Genomic DNA, 15,475 nt, shown 5'->3' on the forward strand with positions numbered 1-15,475 from the left:
ACTGAGACTAGAAAGTAGTTTTAAATGGTTGAGAGTGTACTTCTTTTATGCATTAAATGGCTTTCATCTATAGGATTATGATTAAGTTTTTTTTTATTCGTTGAGAAAGTGTTGAATGTTATATGTTAATTTGTAAAATAAAGGAATTCTTTCATGAGTACAACATGCACATCTTAAGGCTTTTGAAAGTATTTCAACTAAGGGATCTTTATACTATGGCTTTTTGTTTTGGTTTTTACTAGTGGTGATCATGAAAATGAATGCTGCTGTTGGCACTTGACCCAATGGATAAGTGTGAAACTAAGCTCGGGACTGGAAATTCTCTACTTCTGGTTGGGTGGCCCAGGGTCATGGGATTGACTGCATCTGTACTAAGGTGGCCTGAGAACCAAGTAATTTCCTGAGGCTTGTTTCTTGGAGGAGGGTGATAGCAATATTAGCCATTTATATCTCTTTAGTGAATATATACCATGCAAAAAAAAAAGACTCCACATTTTGCTAACATTACTTAGTTACTTTTTATCCTTCAAAATCAGTAAGTAGGCCAAATTACAGTATACATGCTTTTGATCATTTCGGTATGTGATCAATTAAAAAATTTTCCTCTTTAATGTAGTCTTACTAGCCAGATATTAGATTTTAATTCTGTACGTTGTTTCTCCTTATTTTATTCTTGCCAAGCAGTATCTTTATACAATTAAATTTTTAAAAACTTGCTGTTATATAGACACTGGAGTAAAAAGTTAAAATCCTATGCCCTTGCTTAGAGAAAACTACTTTTAATTGTTTGGCGTATGTGCTTCCAAACATTTTGCGTCTGTTTTTGTACTTTCTACCATTTTGTTGATTTGTTTATTCTCATACTTTGCATCATAGTGTTCTGATATATAAAAAGGAAAACAAATCCTTCCTTAATTCTTTTTTTTCCCAAAATTTTCTTAACTAACCTTAGCATTTATTAACTTCTCCAAAAGAATTTTATAATTTGATAAGCACTATTGTATTACTTGTTTAGATAGATGGTCTTTCATACCTTTGGTTTTATTTTTATATGTTATTTATTCATTCAGTAATCTGTATCTTTTCTTCCTTTTTCTTACATTTCAGAGTCCTGGGTATGGAAACTCACATGAGTCAGTTCAGTCTAGAAGGGTAGTAATTTCTCATAATATGGACAAAGTTCTGAAAGAAGGTAAGGGTTAAATGAAAGTATATAATTACCATGTAAAGCAATTCATTATGTTCTAAAAGGAAAATAATCTTCAGCAAACTTATCTATCCTTGTCTATGTATAACATTGGGATTTTTTATTCATGAATTTTTATTTGATGACTGAATAAATACATTTATATTTTTAGTAGGATGAATGGGTTTTAAACCTTTTATTAAGTGGGAATTTCTAGGTCCCATAAAGTCAGCCAGCCATGTGGAGCTAGTTCCACCATATGAAGCAAGGATCTGTACTCTGTTTCATAAAATACTTATCAGCAAGTATTTTCTTCTTTTAGATGTAACCTAGAGAAGGTGTACTGGGAATAAATACACTCAGGCTCACTGATTTACAAATCAGTTAATCAGATTAAGAGATAGTGGTCAACCTTACCAAAAAATGAAGGACATGCAAGTGAAATTTATGTTGAGGAAGGTTGGATGGGGAATTGTGGAGGGTACAGTATTGTTGCATGTCTAGAAATGGGAATAAGTCAGTGTAATTACAAATATTAAAGTTTAAAAGGTAACATATTTTGATCAAATTAAAGTTTAAAAAGCAGTTTTAAAAATCAAATTTCTAAAAACACTGACAGTTTCAGTTATATGTGCAGAAAAAAAGGTCCGAGTTTTTCAGGCGAATACGTGATGTTAGATATGAAGTTAAGGAACTAAATAAGTGATACATAAGCAAGTATGTTTTACTTGTCACAGAAATCACCATATTAAAATTTGAAGATCAATACTGTATAAGTACGGAGACAGAATTTTAGAACTTTGGGGACCGTAATTAAACTTTTAAAATATTTGTTATATTAGAAGTTAAAGCACGATGACTTTAATAAAACTTATTGGATTTAAAATTGGACTTTTATTATTCATAATCTCAAAACCATGGTTTAAAAAAGTAATTCTTAATTGCTTTTATTGAGGTAAAATTACATACTTTGAAGTGCATGAATTTTAAGTGTACAAATTTTAGTAATTTTCAGAAATGCATATAACCATGTAACCACCACCTTCATCAAAATAAAGAACATTGGTATCATTACAGAAAATTAAGTGCATCCAGCAAATTTTTTATTCCAGATACTGTGCTTTTCATATCTAGAATTTCTATTTGATTCTTTTTTGCAGTTTTTGCTTCTCTGCTGAGATTTCCCCATCTGTCACTTATGACTATCTTTATCTTTAATTCCTTCAACATATTTATAATAGCTACTTTATTTTATTTTGTATTTTATTTTATTTTTTTCCTCTCCTTAATCCCCTCCCCACCCTTCAATCCTTGACCTATGGATGTTGCCGTTTCCCCTTAAGAACTGGATTTCTGAGGGCAGAGCGTCTTCTCCCACACGCTCACGACGTGCACCTGGGGCCTGGCACACCCGGGGCCTGGCGCACCTGAGGTATGGTCCATGGCTCTACCTGGGACGTGAACCTAGGACCTTATGTGTGTAAAGCAGACATGCTAACCACTACACTATGGAGCTACCCCTTATTTTTTATTTTTTAATTGAAGAAATGATTAAATTTTTCTCCCCATCTACCTCCCCCCTCTCCCTTCCCCACACTACCCTCTGGTAACCACTAGTCCATTGTCCCTGTCCATGAGTCTCTGTTTGTCCTGTTCATTTGTTGCTTTTAGGTTTATATCCTATGTATAAGTGATACCATGTGATTTTCAACTTTTTCTGTCTGGCTTATTTCGCTTAGTATGATTATCTCAAGGTCCATCCATGTTGTCGCAAATGACAGTATTTCATCTCTTCTTATGGCTGAGTAATATTTCATTGTAAATATGTACTACAGCTTCTTTAGCCAATCATCATCGTAGGACACTTCGGTTGCTTCCATGTCCTGGCCACCGTGAATAATGCTGCTCTGAACATCAGTGTGCAAATACCTTTTGGGATATGGGTTTTCAAATCTTTGGGGTAAATACCTAGTAGAGGGATTGCTGGATCATATGGTAGATTAATTCTTAGTTTTTTTGAGGCACCTCCATACTGTTTTCCATAGTGGCTGTACCAATTTGCAGTCCCACCAGCAGTGTACGAGGGTACCTATTTCGCCACATCCTCTCCAGCATTTGTTATTACTTGTCTTGTTGATTTTAGCTATTCTAACAGGTGTGAGATAGTATGCCATTGTGGTTTTGATTTGCATTTCCCTAATAGCTAGTGATGTTGAGCATTTTTTCATCTATTTGTTGGTCATTTGTTACTTTAAAGTTTCCTGTATTCTAACATCTGAGCCATATTGGGGTTGGTTTCTATTGATTGCTTTTTCTCTTAACTATGTGGTACTTCTTTGGGTTACTTCTCAGGTCTAGTTATTTTTGACTGTGTACAGAACAATGTAAATGATACTTTCTAGACATTCTAGATTCTGTTTTCTTCCTCTGAAAAATGTTAGTTTTTGTTCTTTTATGCAGTTTAATTTTCAGGTGATCACCTTGAAGGTATTTGGTTTTATACATTTTTTTAGGGTGGGTCTGTTTGTATTTTCGTCCTTAGCTTACGGCGAATCCCTTAGTCCCGGGACTTAGGCTTAACTCATCTATTTCATGGTCCTTCCACAGTTTCAACAGAAAGCCCATGGTCATACCTCTGACTTGGTGAGACTCCCTGTGGCGGACAGAAGTTGAAGTCTCTGCTCCTCTCTTTTAGTCTCCCAGCTCTTTCAGCCTTCCGCTGCTCTTGTCATCTTACCTACGTAGATGTGTAGTTTAAAGCCAACAACTGGTTTGAGAGTTCATACTCAGGTTTTGTGGATTTATACTTTTTGGTATTTCCTGCCTTTATTTCTAACTCCTTTGGCAATTTCTGACTCTGTATTTTGAGTTATTAAAAAAAAAAAATCAAATGTTCAGTCTGAGTTTGAACTGCCTTGTGTGTCTCGGACCACTGAATGCTTTCAGGGGAAAGTTATATAAATGCGAACTGTACCTTGGCTAGTCCCTTCTTTCAAGGGTAGATTCTTCTTCAGTTTCCACCTACTTTGGTTACTCTCTGGTGCTTATCAGTAGTTCTTTAATATTTTTTCCCAGAGTTCCTAATTGTTTTCTGTAGGAAGGTTAATTTGATATAAGCTATTCCACCATCCCTGGAACTCTCTCTTTAATTTATTTTGATTATTTTAAATTGTGGTAAAAAATATATATCATAAAATTTACTATCTTATTTTAAAATTTACTATTTTAAGTATAAAGTTCAGTAGTGTTAAGTACATTTTAATTGTTGTGCAAAGTCTCTAGAACTCTTTCCATTTTGCAAAACTGAATCAAACTCTATACCTGTTAAACAGTTCCCACTCCTCTTCCCCCAGCCCCTGGTAACCACCATTCTACTTTCTGTCTCTATGAATTTGATTCTAAGTTCCTCATCTATGTGGAAACATATAGTATTTGTCTTTTTGAGTTTAGCTTATTTACTTATCATAATATCCTCAAGGTTCATCAATGTTATAACATCTGTCAGAATTTCCTGAATAACATTTTATGTGTATACCACATTTTGTTTATTTGTTCATCATCCATCAATGGACAACTTGGGTTGCTTCCACCTTTTGGCTATCATAAATAATGCTGCTATGAGCATGGTGTCTTTTTAATTTTTTAAGACTTAAAAGTTTCTCTGCACTTAGGCATGACATGTTTATCTAGGACGGGCCAGTTTGTTTCAGCAAAATTTTGGGGAAAAAAAGGCAGGATAAGGGCTGAGACCTAGTGGACAAAAAATAAAACAGAATGAAGCGAACCTCGCCACCCCTCCCCCCCCAATTATCCTTAAGTTAATTTCTGTGCAATGATTTCTTTTGAAAGAAAATATCCAAAGCCTTTAGGTAAGAGTTTTAGTTAATTATACTTTGCTACAGTAGTTATTTTTCTTTTTTCTTTCCTTTTATTTTTTGTTTTGGCATATTCTTAATGTTTACAATTTCCTGTCCTTTGTCTTAAGCCAGATGATTTACAAAGAAGTTGAACATTGTATGATCTACCAAAAGGAGAGCTGTAGGCTGCTATAAAGGTGGTTACTGAGAGTACAATTTATGCATTTAGCAGTAGTTATTAAAAAACAATATGAGACAAAACCAATATTGCCTTCTAAAAATTTTGGACATTAATTTAATGAGGAATTAGAATCTAAAAATGTGCATTAAAATGGCTGTGAGGCTTTATATGCATTTAGAAATTCCATAGTGACTATAATTTGCATCTCTAGAATGTTTTAATTTACATTTCTAAACCCTGGCATCAGTATATTGAATCGAATTCTGAATTATTAGCTAGTTCAAGTAGACTTGCATTGATAAAATTGAGGGTCTTTGGGTATGCTTGCAAATTGTAAATAACAGAGATGCTTGTTAAAGCTATAGTAATTTGAGTTCAGTTTATATGAAATGCTTATGGACATTGATTAAAAAATTTCCCCCTGAAGTTAGTTTAAACTATATAACATTATTGTATCATTTTATCTTTATCTATTTTATTCCTTTTAGAATGTATAATTTAAAAACAGATTAATGCAAAGAGTTGAGTAAAATACAAGTCATGTGTGTCTGCATGTTCATGTGTTGATTTTTTTTGTTACTAAAATGTGCTCGTATTGTAGCTCAGTATAAATTCGAATTTGTCTTAGGTCTTTATAGATGCAATTACAAAGAAGAAAGAAGTAACAGTCAAAAATGCAGAGCAAAATAATATAGTTAGGCTTTCTGTGGAGCAAAAGAATTACTAAAGCTATGAATGCTGGAAGCTTAATGGCATACTTGAGGAAGAAGATCAAAGCATATTATTACTTTGTGTTTTGTCAGCCAATTTCAAATGTAAAAAAATATGTTTTAGCAGTTCAGATATAGTATGAACTATATGTCTGTCTGAGAAGCCAGAACAGCTTCCCTTCTATACCAGATACTTTTAAAAATTTCTCCTGAAGTTACATTTCCTGGAAACTGATAGAGATAGGAAAAAAGACTTTGAAATATCATTTTGATTTACTGTTAAATCTCATTAGCTCTGTAGCCTAATTTTCAATAGGCTACCCTGAGTTATCTCACCAATGTGAACCAGAGAATTTAATTCAGTAATTATTGAGCACTCGGTATTTGCTCAGTAGTGTCCTGAAAGTTAAATTGAAAGTGCTTTTTGTAACCATTTTTATTATTTTTTAAAATGTATTTTTAATTATAGTTGACTACATTGGAAGTTCCCCAATTGAAAATACAATTCTTTATAAGATTTTATGCTTTTCAAAGTACTGGGGCTACTGACCTCAGCACTTTGTCTTGTAAGATACCGTGTGAATGTCTTAGAAATACCATCACTTTCATTACTTTTTGTGGTGGTCTTCACAAATGCAATTAATGTTACATGTACATTTCAAAGTGAATATATTTCTGTTAGTTTTGATTGGCTCTTAATATTTTTCTGAATTTCATTGGTAAATGTGCCTGTAAATAAATTGTCTAGGTTATGCCAAAAGCCATAACTGATCACAAAAATGATCACGATAACAGAAAATATTATAAGGTCATTTTCCAAGTATAACAGAACTTTTAGTTTCTTTGGAACATGTCCTAGAGAAGAGAAACATGATGTGGTCATTTCTATTACTAGGCTCCTTCTGTGGCGAATTCCTGAGAATATTACACCTTTCAAGTAAGTGTTAGATGCTGACACAGGAAGCAGAGCTCGCACCTGAAAGACCATGACTTCTCCCAGCCTTTAGGCTCGATTCACCTAGTTCAGGACTCTACTCAGTGGAATGCAGTGCGTTTACATTTTTTTTGTTGTTGTTAAATGAATGAATAGATCAGTCAGTGACATAAACTAATAATCCCAAATTTTCCCAGAAGATGACTTTTTCCACACACAGATAGTGATTAATAAATATCATATTGCATTTAAAAAACTTTACAAACCATAAATGGCCATCTATATGAACAGTGGATTTATTGTCCTGATTACCATTAGGCCAGTTTTTGGTTCAATGACTATTTCTATGTTCCAAGAGACTTGGGCCATGGACATTTATGAACCATGGGGCTCTACCTCTTGGGCATGTAAGACTGTACTTCTGAATTGCTCTGGGGAAAAGGCAGAGGTGGAAAATGGTTCTCTTGGAGGTCTCTTTCTTATACTGCTTACTTAGCTTGAGCTGTTCCTTGTTCTGAAAATATATATAGAGAGATTGTCTAACATCACTTTATTTATAACATAGTAGCCTTTTAACTGGTCTCACTTCCAGTTTCTCTCTACTTTATTCCCTATATCCTCTTTTCATATTAATATAACTAAAACTAAAGTTCCAATCATGTTATTTCATTTTCTGTAATCTTCAGTGATTCCTTTTTACCTACTTATTTCTTTGAGAGCAGTCCTAGAAAATAGATTATATTTGGGTGATAATAAAGCCTGAATTTTTGTTGGCTGTTCTTATGCCTTTAGGAGACTTGTTGCTTGGCTGTGAGGATAAGTGTTCTTTTATTTTTCATTGTAGTTTGTTACATTATTTATATTTATTTCTTAATAAAGGCCATAAAATAATTTTATGATCATGATTTTCTGTCTCCTCAAATTGACTCATACGGTATGTTTTAAGATATTTTGTGCATGTGTGTACTTCTGTAAATGAGTGTAGGTAGTTATAGAATACATATTTAGAATTACTGCTTTGTTCTTTTTATATTTGTTAGATTTTTATCATACTTTGAAGAGGGGTGCTGACTAGCTGTCAATAGACGATATACCTGTGGCTAACATATATCTCTATTACTGATTACAGATTTTTGCCAGTATTCATTTTTATTGGTTCTTAACCAAAATGTGTCACCTGAAGACTATTTTAGAGCTATATTAATTAGCATATGCACTGTGGTTAACAAATGTAATGGGACATTGTATACGTGTATATGCCCTTCACATTAATCCTTTAGCATGCTGAAAAGATCTTATTCTAAGACATTAAATCTCTTATAATTGTTCTCAATTTCCTGCTATAATTTGAAGTTAAATTTTAATGAAAGGAAAAATGCTTCTGTTTTCCAAACCTTTTGGATTGCAGATTTATATGCTACTAGTTAAAAATTTTATGGCGTGAAAACTTTAAGTTTAATAAAAGCTGGAGAGAAAGAGTTGTAAATGAATGAACTAGCAGTGTTTCATTGACCAGGTGGCTCTCATCGTGCTCTGCTTGCTTGGCATTGGATGTTCAGGAGGACGGTATAAAGGCCTTGCCCACACGCGCCTTCAGAGGCCATATAATCCAGCTCACCACGTTAGAAAGTAATTTTTTTTTTATATTATCCTTGTCCATGGGATATCCAGCTTATTAAAAAGTTCCTTTTGATGGAATGTTCTTCATCTAATATGGCAACTTCTTGAATGGCTTTAATGTTTTTATTCAGTTCCTCCTATAAACATAAAAAGCAATCTCCCTGTGACTTCTACTCATTGGTCCTATTTGTGTTTTCTAGAGCAATTTAAAAAAGGATAGCATTTTGCATTTTTTTCATACAAATATGTTTTAAACAAGATAGATATCCAGTGGAAAAGGGAGGTCTTTTAGATTTCTCATATCTTTTACTCATGCGACTCGTTTGTTCCACCTTTGTGCAGGCCTACGGTGTGCTGAGTAGGAAGAATGTTTGACTGGCAGGAGACTTGGCTTTTCTACTAGTTGACTTTGAGCAAGTTATTTCACTTCTTGGAATCTCAATTTGTAGAGGGAATGAAACTCAATTACTGTGTAAGAACCATGATCTATTTGTTTGTTGCCCATAAAAGAGGTTATAGGATTGGTCCATTCCTGTTTTAGCTGTAATTTCTTACATCTGAGTCAGAAACCATTTCTGCCTTCTTCTTAATGGAATAGCCCAATTAGGGATGAGATGTGGCTACTTTTTGCAGACTCTAGAAAACATAACAACCATTTGTTCAAATTAATATCTGGAAGTGAGCAGAAAATTGCTGAAGGGCTTAGGAGATGATACATTTGTTGGTTTTGCTTTTGTTTTGCCTTTTCTTTCATGTTCAGTGGTTATTGATTTCTCTTACATACCGGAAGCCCTCTATAAATATTTACTTAATGAATAGCGAAAGATTGAGGTAGAATCATTTTTTTCTTTTCAATGCTTGCCCCTTAGCCTTTGTTCTCAGCAAGTAATCATTCTTACCTGTAAAGCTCAGTTATATTAAGTATCTTTTTCACATGACTGAGGCCAATCTAAACCTTTATACATGTGTCTGTGAACAAAACTCTTGATGGTCTCTGTATGTTTTTGAGTTATGGGATTTAAGATGATATTTTGTAAATTATTATAAAGCTGAGAAATTCTGGAAATATGGAAAAGCATTGGATACAATTTCATGGTTGATATTCTGAGAAGAAAAGCCATCAAGGAATATTAAAACAAGAGCGGTGCTTTCTTTGACCTTTGGGCTTTGGCAGATATGTTAAATCTTCACATAGATTGAATACTAATCCTGAGCTGGAGATTCCATTTGCTACTCAGTTTTCTAAGAGATAAGACCCCCCCTTCCCCCGCAAAAAAACCCACTTAAAGTTGGTGTATAGTGTCCAAGGTGAGTTAAATGAGCACCAGATGCTAGGTTAAAAAATTATTTGAAAAATAATAGCTTAGTTGTTTGTATGCCAGGTGTGAAGTAGGTCAGGAACTCAAGTTACATTTTGTTCCATAGGATTCCTGGAAATAAATTAGTGTGCAGACAAGCAAAGCAAAGCAGGAAGATAAATTACTTATCTGAAATGATGTATGGTTACTTCATAATTAAGCCAAATCAAGTGGTGTTTGTAAAAGGAAAGGAAAAACCTTCAGAGATAAGCAGATAGCCCAGATATCCTTGAGCAAGAACAGGGTTACGTGGCTAATGTTTTTCTCCCTTGGAGCCCTTGGGGAAATCACCACTTAAGCCCGGTAACATTTTTATTTTTCAAAAGGCCTAATTTTTTGCAAAGATCACATCAGTTTCACCTTTTTTTGTATGGACTTGAGTTACCCTGAGTCACGTCGTAACCACTGTACCCACGTGGTTACTGAGCACCAGAAATGTGGCTCATCCAAATCAGGATGTGCTTGCAGTATATACTATACACCAGACTGTGAAGACTTAGCGTGAAAAAAAGCAAAAGAATTATCAATAATTTATAATATTGGTTATGTATTAAAATCATAATATTTGGGGTATATTAGATAAAATATATTATTAAAAATAAGCTCATCTTTTTCTTTTTTTTTTTTAATGTGGCTACTAGAAACTTAAAATTGCATACATTGCTCTCATATTTCTGTTGGACAGCACTGGTCTAGATGGAGCTGAGGTTTTCTAATTAATTACAAAGCATAGAATTGATCTGGAATTAAGGAAGTAGAAACTAGAAATCTCCCAAAGAAGTTGGTCAGTCACAGATCTTGAGCCTCGTGTGATATCTGATATACGGTAGGGTCTTATCAGGAGTCAGAAATCACATAGCATTAAACAGGGAAAGTTTAATATAAAGATTTATTAACTTGTAACATGGAGTAGGCTAAGTGCCGCGGAGTGAAGAAAACTCTAAAGATATAGGAAGGGCAGATGATGGGAGCACTCTCTCTAGGGCTGTCTCTGCGGCTGAGGCAAAGCACTTTAAGAAGGCATACATTTGTGAGAGGATCCCTTCTTCCCCCAGATGTGAGATCCAGGCCTCTTTGGAGAGAGCACAACCTTGGCTCACTTGGTGGTGGAGAAATTGTCGAGGGGGATACCGTAGACCAGGGGATGCTCACAGGGTGCCAGCAGAATTCTCTGAGAAGCTGCCTCCTGGGTGCTGTTGGAACTTGCTGGGGGTGAGCATCATCCAATACCCCTCATGCTACTGTCAGCTGTATACTGCAGAAACAATCTAGGAGGAGCCCACAGGAACCAAGAAGAGAAGCCCCTTCCTCCCACTTTGTTCCCCCAGCATCCTCTATTGACAAAACTTAACATTATACCAATTGGAGAAGAAGAAATGTTTACAGGGTCCAGCTTCCAGTATCATAAAGCAGGGCAAAAAGGATGAATTCGGAGCTGAGAGGCAATAAATTGATAACTGGTATACTCCATAAGTGTGTCACCACTGTGTAAGATGCTCTGTTTTAGATAGTTTGGCACCAAGATAGAATATTTAAAAATTGACTGTCCAAGAAAATCCAGGACATATGGTCATTATACCCCCAAACTTCTAGTTTGATGAGAATCTTTCATTTTGAAAGATTTTAGGGAAGATTATGTCTTCTCTTGTTTCATTTTCTGCTTTACTATTGAGTGAATGCCGGAATGATGAATTGCACACTTCTAACCTGTACATGTTTTAAACAGTGAATATTAAGTAGTCGGTGGCCAGTCTCCAGCAGAAATGCTGTCTTGGTGTTTGCTTCTTTCATCTACATTTTGCTCATTGCTTTGTTTGTTCCGGTAGTGTTTGACTACAGTTATAGAGATTACATTCAGTCCTGGTACGGAAACCTCAGCAAGGACGAGGGGCAGCTTTACCACTTGCTCTTGGAAGACTTTTGGGAAATTGCCAGACAGCTACACCACAGACTGAGCCATGTGGATGTGGTTAAAGTCGTCTGCAATGACGTTGTAAGGACTTTACTCACTCACTTCTGTGACCTGAAAGCTGCGAATGCCAGGTAACTGTAATAATATGAATAACGCCCCCTTCTCTTTTCATATGAAAATATTTTTCTTACTGAGTAGGGGTCCAAGTCAAGACATAACTCTATAATATTCTACATCTTACTGACACTTGGCTTGAAATGCAGACATATCAAGGGAGAATAATTATAGTGTTATAATAGAGTAGAATTTTAAAAATAACTTTCTAATAGAAAACTACTTGATAGACTTGTTTAATTTTGTAAATAACCTAAACAGTGAAATGAGTTTTATCGAGCCAGCACTATCATGAACTTATTTATAGTATTATGGGTACCTAGAAATAGAAGATTTAAGTGTTGTGTTTTATACTGTGAAGAATGTCATGAATTTACAGTTTTTAGAAAAGTTTAAAGTTTGTTTCTTTTTGTGAGTCCTTTGTTAAGAGATCTATTGCCTCACAATGGCCTGAAAATTGATTTTTTAAGAGAAGTTAATGTTGGAGTTTGTGGGGGTATAATTAGAGAAGATGTTTTAATTTGAAAATTGCTAATATTAGGCTGATTTGCTTTTTGTCGTGTCACATTGAAAAGGTCTGTGCCTATTAGGTGACTTTGCCTTGGGAGAAGACTTCCACGAGGCCATTTCTGTGCTGATAATAAATTCTTACTTTCTTAGGTTTGCCAATAGGATCTTAAATGTATGTTTTACTATTGAGCGAATGCTGGAATGATGAATTACACACTTCTAACCTGTACATTCAAAGTGGTTTTATTGAAATGAGTAGCCTTCTGCCTGTTTAGATATAGACTCAGTTAGAGTAGGAGCAGGGCTCCGTACAGTTAATTGGATTATTCTCACCCGTATTATTCTACTTCTACTTTTAGGGAAGAGATAAAGTATTTGAAAAATATGTAAAGGGATGAGCAAGCACTAGCATCCTTATCGGGCAGGTAGTAACTCATATTCCTTTCTAAGGAGGCCTATCATGTGAACTTGTCAGAAAGCAGTCCCTGTTTTTCCCTGTGATGTTGCTCAGTGGGATCTGGTTGCTAAATGTGCTTGTGCAGTAGCCGCTGTCCATCCTCAGCTATGCTACCTTCGTATGAATCGTCTTCTCTCCCAAAGTCCACCGGGCACAGGCGTATGAGCCATCGCATGCCTATTATTTTTTAGCTTGCTGCCCCTAGTGTTTTGCAAACTATTTAGAAACTGAAATACGTTTTATTTCGTGACCCAGTTTCATAAGACAATACCCTGATATTTTTGTTCTATAACATTAAAAAAAATGGTGTTTGAGACTAACTAAATTTTATTTTGTTCCTCATGGATCACAACCCATGGTTTGAAAAAGTTAACCATAGAGCAGTAGTTCTCAGGTTTTTTTTCTTGGTCTCAAGATTCTCCTATACTATCAAAAGTTATACTATCAAAAGGACCTAAAAGCTTTTGCTTAGGGAGCCAGCTTGTCCTGGTTTGCAAGAGCTGACTGCACATCTCTTCCCAGCTCTGAGTTCAGTGGTATCACATTGTTTGCTTGTAATTGGCCGTGGTGGAAGTATTTACACTGTGAAATGGGTAAATGCTACAAATCATGTCTGTTTTTTCCCTTTTGGAGAGCCAGTTGTTAAACATTTACCGGCTCACCACTTATTATATTTATCAATATTTACCATATTAGATATTAAAACTAAGAAACTTTTAAAGTACAAGAATACACTGTATACTTTCCATTAGCCATCAGAGTGATGATGTCATCACATCTTGTAGCCTCTGGAAAACTCCACTGTGCTTGTGAGAATGAGAGCGAAAAAAGCAAATGATATTTTTATATTACTATGAATATAGTTTTGACTTCAGGGACCCCCTGAAAGGAACTTGAGGACATATAGGAGTCTCAGACTACCCTTTGAAAATTTCTGTTTATAGTGAAAGTAACTTCTAGGAAGGGGGTATGTGAACTAATAAGGAAAGTGAGAGAAATAGGACTCATGGGTTACTTCCCTAGAGTCTCAAAAGCTTCAGCCTCTTCTTTCAAGGGTTTAGCAACCTCTTGGAGCACCTGCTAATTTGCTATGGTATCTCTTATGTGAAGTGCTTCACAGTTCTACCTGGCAGATACTATCAAAGACATGTTTGAATTCAGTGGAAGCTCATTTTAAGGTATAGTATTTAAATTATGGTCCAACAAAGGACAGTATTTTAAATTAATGTTTTGTACTGGTTAGAAGGTTGATAGATTTAGCTTTGTGAGAGAGCAAGAAATTTAGTATTTTTATGATTATCTAATTTTAACATGAGAATATATTTTCCATGGAGACATTTACCAGCTTCTGAAATTACTGATTTTGTGAATAATATAGAGATATTATAGGTAAAGCATCAGAATAATAGAAAAAGAGAACTGATTCTGTTTTAGAATCTCTTTTTCTTTGGGCTTCTAGTTGTCTTATGTCAAAGGTAGATTTATTTTACTGATATCTAGACTTTGCCTAGAAACTCTAGTTGATGATTCTTGTTAAAGAAAAGTATGTTCTTTAACCACTGTTCTCTGGGATTATGGTTATTTGAAAAAGTACCAGTAGGTTATTGGCATTTTGCATATAGATAATTGTGCCCTAGAGGGGAACCCTAGAAAACTTATATTTGATTATGCATCATCGTCTACAAATCATACAATGAGGCTGGCAGAGAGCTTGTCTAGGTTCGATGGCTAGATCTGTACTTGCCCCCGATAAACAGTGCCTCCTCCTAGAAATCTTTATGAATGTGCAGATATCATTGGCTGCAAAATGACTTGGAAACCTAGGGAGCTCCCAATCGAATTGGCCACTATCAGACAAGAGAATAATAAATTACATTAATAAAAGCAACACATCCTCTAGTTGACTGTTAGGCAGTTGTGTGGAGGCCGCTTTCCGGTCAGCCTGTATTTATTTCCAGGCCGACATTTGTTGTTTCTTTAAGCCAATCCAGATCACATTTAATTTTTGCCTCTGCTTCCTCTTCCTTTGTCCCATCTGTGTTGTTACAGCACATATCAGGGAAATCTAAAAATGATTGTTTTTATGTTATTAAATCAATAACATCTTTAATTTTGTATTCTCCTTACAACACCTATCTTTTATTTACCAGTCAAGCACTGGTATGCTAAGGGAAAAAAATAATAATCTTTTTTCATATTTTTATTTTTTATCTCTGATATTTCTCCTTTCATCTGTTATTACTACCATTTATTATCTCCGTGATTATTCACAAACCACTCAGATCCTTAATATTTTCACCTATAAAATGGTAATGATAATATCTACTCGGTGTAGATGGGAAGATTAAGTAATAGTGTATATGTGAAATTTACGAAGGGTTAATGTCCTTTTGCCCACTCAAGGAATGAGAATCCAGAAGTAAGTAGTAGCAATTGCAGTAAACAGATGACTGATTGAAGGAAGATTGACAGAAGACAGCTGCTGCCTGGATTAAGGCTACAATCCACCAGAAGGCTGAATGGAAATCTGACTCCAAAGCAGCCAGTGGACTCTTGGCTTTTGAAGCAATGCCTGATGTTTACTTTCTAGGGGGTGTCATAGGAATATCCTGCTGGGAATAAGCAGAGGGTTCTGG

General features: G+C 35.1%; 1 protein-coding gene across 3 annotated transcripts in view; it reads left to right on the forward strand.

Moving 5' to 3' along the window:
- The window catches only part of SNX25 (sorting nexin 25), a 104,513-nt gene that overhangs the window by 24,702 nt on the left and 64,336 nt on the right, over positions 1–15,475 (forward strand). For 2 of the 3 annotated variants that reach the window (XM_015592787.2, XM_025049878.1), the window contains exons 3-4: positions 1,107–1,192; positions 11,673–11,889. In XM_015592787.2, the coding sequence (XP_015448273.1) occupies positions 1,171–1,192; positions 11,673–11,889 (239 nt within the window). In that variant the 5' untranslated portion in view covers positions 1,107–1,170. The remainder of the gene's footprint in view (positions 1–1,106; positions 1,193–11,672; positions 11,890–15,475) is intronic. The other variant, XM_006916384.3, reaches the window with a different exon arrangement.

Source organism: Pteropus alecto, unplaced genomic scaffold (genome assembly GCF_000325575.1).
Source record: "Pteropus alecto unplaced genomic scaffold, ASM32557v1 scaffold24, whole genome shotgun sequence".
Lineage (NCBI taxonomy): Eukaryota > Metazoa > Chordata > Mammalia > Chiroptera > Pteropodidae > Pteropus > Pteropus alecto.